The sequence below is a fragment of the Nyctereutes procyonoides genome, unplaced genomic scaffold (genome assembly GCF_905146905.1).
Source record: "Nyctereutes procyonoides isolate TBG_1078 unplaced genomic scaffold, NYPRO_anot_genome, whole genome shotgun sequence".
Classification (NCBI taxonomy): Eukaryota; Metazoa; Chordata; class Mammalia; order Carnivora; family Canidae; genus Nyctereutes; species Nyctereutes procyonoides.
Window position 1 is genome coordinate 44,100,441 of NW_026575020.1, and position 6,000 is coordinate 44,106,440.

General features: G+C 59.1%; 1 protein-coding gene across 1 annotated transcript; it reads left to right on the forward strand.

Annotated features, from left to right (window-relative positions):
- Positions 1–2,371: 2,371 nt before the first annotated feature.
- On the forward strand, positions 2,372–4,324 carry SPPL2C (signal peptide peptidase like 2C). Its single transcript, XM_055316538.1, has one exon. It carries the CDS (start codon positions 2,372–2,374, stop codon positions 4,322–4,324), a length of 1,953 nt encoding a protein of 650 aa, XP_055172513.1.
- Positions 4,325–6,000: the final 1,676 nt, after the last annotated feature.

Here is a 6,000-nt window from a genome sequence, read left to right on the forward strand (position 1 = left end):
TCAATGCAGACGCGTTAAGGAGATCAGTGACTGTGCACTCCATCAAAGTGAAAATAAAATGTGTTTTATAGGTAGAATTGTGTTCCCAAAATGATATGTTGGAATTCTAAACTCCAGGACCTGTAAATGTGACCTTATTTGGAAATGGGGTCTTTGCAGATATAAGCGTGTTAAGATAAGGTCACTGGATGGGCCCCCAATGCAGTCTGAGAGAGAACGTCCGGTGACAGCAGAGGCAGAGATGGGAGTGGTATGGCTGCAGGCGAGGAAAAGAAAACCAAAGATTGCCAGCCACCATCCAGATGAGGAAGGGCTGGGGAAGGGTATGAGGAAGGGTCCTACCCAGAGTCTCCAAGGGAGCATGGCCCTGCCAACACCTTGATCCTGGACTTTGTCTCAGTCAACTCAGGCCATATAACAAATAGGCTAGGGGCTTAAACAACATGAACAATTTTGCACAGTTCCAAGAGGTTGGGAAGTGTGAGATCAAGGGGCTGGCTAAGCGCGTTCCTCGGGAGAGCTCTCTTCCTGGTTTGCAGACAGCCGCCATCAGACTGAATCCTCAAAAAGCAGAGAGTGAGATCCTCTCTCCTGTGTCTCTTATAAGGAAACCAAGCCCATTCCTGAGGGCTCCACCCTGATGACACTCTTACCTCCCAAAGGTCTCACCTCCAAATACCAAATGTAAAGTGTGGAGATGACTTTTTAATGGGTCCCCTCTTCAACCGATTTTTTTTTTCAACACACACATCTGCTGGCCAATCCCCATCCTCTGAGACAAGTGGGCCAGCCACAGTTCCCTGAGTGCATTGTGCAGAGCACAGCAGGGTTAGCCAGAAGCTCCTCCACCCAGCATGCTGGGTTTTAATCTTGTCTCTACCACTCACGTGTCACCTTGGAAAAGTCTCTTCACTGCCCAATGCCTCGGTCCCTTCTAGTGGAAAACAAGGTCATGAACTCACACATCCCACACATATTAGAACTCTATCACTTGCTCTTCCAGAATCTGAGAGTGCTAGAGAGATAGACAAGGTCTCTGTCTTCGTGGAACTCAACCAGGGAGACACAGAAAATAAACTAGGAAACATATAAGCAAAGACCTGAGTTGTGATAACAAGTGCTAAGAAGTGGGCCTGTTTGCTCCTGGCCGTGGTCAGGGGGAGACCATTGGAGCACAGGCCTTTAGGATGAGAGCAAGCGGCAGGTGAGGCCTTCGGGCGGGAGGCAGAGCTGCATGGCCAGGAAGCCTGATGCAGTCAGGGAGCCGGGCAGCACCCTGGACAGGGCAAGACCTAAGGGAGGTGTCAGTTGTGGGGGCTGGATCTGAGGCCTGCGGCTGGGGTCTGTGGGGTGGGCTTCTCTAAGCTCAGGTTTACTCAGCCATGAAGTGGAGGTGTTCAGGGATGGTAAAGCTGCTATAACAAAGAGACCCACAATAAGCTGAGGGCTTAAGGAAGACAATGTATCCAAGAGTCTGTGGTAAGCGTCCCATACCATTGCTCCATGTAGACATCCAAGGTCCCGCTTCCTTTCTTTCTTCTCTTTCCATCCCATAGGACAGCGTCCTCTCACCAGAGACAATGGTCTGCCTATGACTGGCTTGTGAGAAGGGAAGAGACGAACAAGGAGCCTCATGATCTCTGTCCAGGCTCCTGAGGGGTTCACATCATTTCTGCTCAATTCCATTGGCAAGAACTTGACCATATGGCCATTCCTAACTCCAAGGAAAGCTAGAAATGAAATTTTGGTCATGTGTCAATGCAAAAGAGCGTGGCTTTTGAAGGACGGCACACAGCCCCCCCCCCCCCAAGCTGGACACAGTAATACCTCCCTGCAAGGACGCAATGAGTACAGATAAGAGTATGTGGCACTTAGTAAGTGCTCAATACAAGTTGGCAAGGTCACTGAGGTCAGGGCCCCCGGGGCCCTCAGGAACCCCCGAGTCCCATGTTCTCATTTCTGGGGGGCTGGACAAACAAGTGCTGAGGGGAGAGGCATCTGCCCAGGAGCCCAGTCAGTGAGGACCAAAGTTGGTCCAGAACTCATGTCTGGGATCCTCAGCCCCAGCCCCTCGGCATTAATTTCAAATTACCTGATCCAGGCCTGCCAGGGGCTGAGCAGAGAGCGGGGACCCAGGCAACCTCTCTACCGGAGGTGGGGTGGCGGGACAGGCATCTAAGAGGGACCCTGTGCTCCAAAGCAGTGCCCTAAGCCCCGGGGTGCACCGCTTTGTGACCACGTAGGTGTGGCTCCAGCTCCCAGACAGGAGGCAAGGCTGCTCTATGACAGAGGGCCACACCCAGCCCCTGGGAGGAGGCCCGGGGCTGGGAGCCGCTGCCACCTTGGGGCGCAGCGCAGGTGGCTGGGGAGGATGGCGTCCCTGGGCTTCCTCCTCCTCCTCACGAGCACCACCGCCCGGAGGCAGTACGGCGTGGTCCACGTGGCGTCGGAGACCTGGAGCAAGGACTACTGCGCCCTGTTCAGCTCCGACTACGTCACCCTGCCCCGGGACCTGCACCACGCGCCGCTCCTGCCCCTGCACGATGGCACCGCGGCACCCTGGTGCCCGGGCAAGGACGCCCCGGCCCGGGCGCGGCCCCTCCGCCAGGCCACCGCCATGGTCATGAGGGGCAACTGCAGCCTCTCCGCGAAGGGCTGGCTGGCTCAGGGCCGCGGCGCCCACGGGCTGCTCATCGTGGGCCGGCTCGAAGGCCGGCAGTGCTCGGACCGCGGCCCGGCCCCCCAGGAGCGCCGGGCGCCGCGGCCGGGCCTCACCATCCCCGTGGCCGAGCTGCGCCACACCGACCTGCTCGACATCCTCCGCCACACGCGCGGCAGCGCCTCGGTGCGCGTGGCCCTGTTCGCGCCCCCCGAGCCCGGCCTCGACTGCGACGCGGCGGTCATCTTCCTCCTGGCGGTGGGCACCGTGGCTGCCGGCGGCTACTGGGCCGGCCTGAGCGAGGCCGACCGGCTGCGGCCGCGCGGGGCCCGAGGGCCCGGGGGAGCCGCGGCGGCCCCGGGGGCAGCGGAGGAAGGAGCCGAGGTCGCGGCGGTGGACTTCACGCCAGCCATGGCCGGGGCCGTGGTCACCATGTCCTGCTCCATCATGCTGCTGCTCTACTTCTTCTACGACCGCTTCGTCTACGTCCTGATCGCCACCTTCGGCCTGGGCGCGGGCACCGGCCTCTACAGCTGCCTGGCGCCCCTGGCGCGCCGCCTGCCCCCGCAGCTCTCCCAGCGGCCCCGTCCGCAGCTGCCCCTGCTGCTGCTGGCCGGCCTGTGCGCCGCGGTGACCGCCGTCTGGGTGGCCCACCGCAACGAGGACCGCTGGGCCTGGCTCCTGCAGGACACCCTGGGGGTGGCCTACTGCCTTTTCGTCCTGCGGCGGGTGCGGCTGCCCACGCTCAGGAACTGCGCCTCTTTCCTGCTGGCCCTGCTGGCCTTTGACGTCTTCTTCGTCTTCATCACGCCCCTCCTCACCAGGACCGGGGAGAGCATCATGGTGGAGGTGGCCTCGGGCCCCATGGATTCCTCGAGCCACGAGAGGCTACCCATGGTGCTCAGGGTGCCGCTGCTGAGCTTCTCAGCCCTGACCCTGTGCGACCAGCGCTTCTCCATCCTCGGCTTCGGTGACATCGTGGTCCCTGGCTTTCTGGTGGCCTACTGTCACCGCTTTGATGTGCAAATCCGGTCGCGCCAGGTCTACTTTGTGGCCTGCACTGCGGCCTATGCCGTGGGCCTGCTGGTCACTTTCGTCGCCATGGTCCTCATGCAGATGGGCCAGCCCGCCCTACTGTACCTGGTGTCCAGCACCCTGCTCACCAGCCTGGCTGTGGCCGCCTGCCGCCAAGAGCTCACCCTCTTCTGGGCCGGCCAGGCCAGAGCCAAGACGCCCGCCCAGCCCGTGGCGGGGCTCCATGACGCCCCTTCATTTGGCTCTGAGCAGAAGCAGGAGGAGACGGCAGACGTCCACACAGCCGGCAAGTTGGAGGGGGCCACCGGCCACCTGGCAGGGGACTTGGACAGCAACCTGGAAGAGGACGAGGCCGAGGCCACCACCGCATCTGAGGATGAGGCCAGTGGTCTGGATGTCCACAGTGATAGCTCTGAGGGCTGGAGCGATGCCAACCTGGACCCCGACGAGCTGCCTCAGGCCTCCCCCGGGTCCTCGGAGGAGCTTGTGCCACTGATGCCACCGCCCTCAGTGCTGGGCCAAGCCCGGGCCCAGGCCCAGGCCCATGACACTGGCCTGCCCTGGATGGGTCTCCACAAGAGGAAGGGCGGGAAGGTGCAGAGGAGCATGTCAACCCACACCCCCTTGTGAACCGGAACCCCGAGACCTATGCCCCGAGGAGTGATGGCAGAGTACTTTGGAGCACAGCCACACACAGCCCGAAAAGAAATAGGGGCATTAAAGATATTCCATATCCACCCAGCAGAGCTTCATGGTTTGTTACGGCAGTAAGAAAGCAGTGACCACAGAACAAATCCATGCGGGTTCAGAAGATAGGTGGCAGTCCCCAATTCTGCAGAGTGATATACGGGCCCAGAGAGGGCCCATGACTCACACGAAGCTGCTCGAAGCTACTCGGCAAGGTCAGGATCTGCTCCCAGGGCTCACTGGACTATCCCCCTCGCCATCCGCCCACCGTCCAAGCCAGGGCCCCAGCCCGGCCCCTCCTCCCCGCATCTCACCCCCCTGCCTGACTGACAGGCCCCATCCCTGGAGCCCCACCCCCACCTCATTGCCCATCTTTGCCTCTTCCACAGGTCAACTGCACTATCACCCGTCTTTGATCACACCACATCCTCCCCGCCCCTGTCTTTCTGCACATGCTATTCCCTCTGGTGGGGATGCCCTTCTCGGCCCAGACAGAAATACCCCAACCTGGGTTCACTGAAACACTCCTAGACACCCTTCAAGTGCCCCCTCACATCCACCCTCCCCCCTGACATCCCTGCTCCCGGCATCCCAGACTGCAGCATGCATCTAGTGTGTTCCCGCACTCAGCCACCTGTTACAGCCCAGGCATTGGGTATGCACCTGCTGTGTGCACCACCCCGTGGTGGGCACAGAAGGAGGTTGCTGTCTAGCTGGGGAAGGGTGCTCGGAGTTGAAAACAGACAAGAACGACCCGAAAATCATCTCAAAGCGGGGAGGGAGAGATCGGAACCTGCATGGAAGAATTTAGAAGACCAGGGCTCTAGCTCCCCACACTCCCTTCACTGATTCTGGACATAGACTGGTCCTTCTGGACTGCAGTAGTCTCATCTTCAAAACAGTACTTATAATACCGTGTCCACTGGAGGCAGAGGCATGGACAAGATGACCTCTTGAGGACCCCACCGTTTTTTAGGCCAGATGCAACGGTTAGTATGTTGTTTAAGCAAAAGAAATAAACTCTGGTGACAGGAAAGGCCTCCTGGAGGAAGTTTTGTTGGAGGTAAGGGAATCACATCCACAGAGGCAGCGTGCTACAGTGGTTAGGGTTCTTGCACCAGCTGCCCAACCGGAAATCCCAGCTCGACCATTGGCCTATAGTGTGTCACTGAGCAAGTGACTTAACCTCTCAGGGCCATGGTTTACTCATCTGTAAAACAGGATGATAATGAAAACCCTACTTATTATAGGGTTTGGGGGAGGTTGGAATGAGTTGGCTTATGTAAGGTGATGGACGTAATGCTTTATGAATGTTAATTCTGTTTCTATCACTCCCCTAAATCCAACTCCCACGAAGACTCTGAGTCCCGGCTCCAACTCCCCCCAACAACCACTCCACATTTAGCACCCCTGCCCCTACCTCCTGTAGTCAGGGAGGGCACACCAGACCCCCCTGCCCCCCCACACATACATGCCCCCCAGGGGGCTCCCCTCACCTAGAACTTTCTCCTCCTCTCACCGCCAGAATTGGGCCTGACCAACTCCTTTTCTCTCCAGCTCCAGCTCACATGCTCCCTCCTCAGGGAGGCCTTCCTTGATGACCTCTTTCTAAAGTAGAC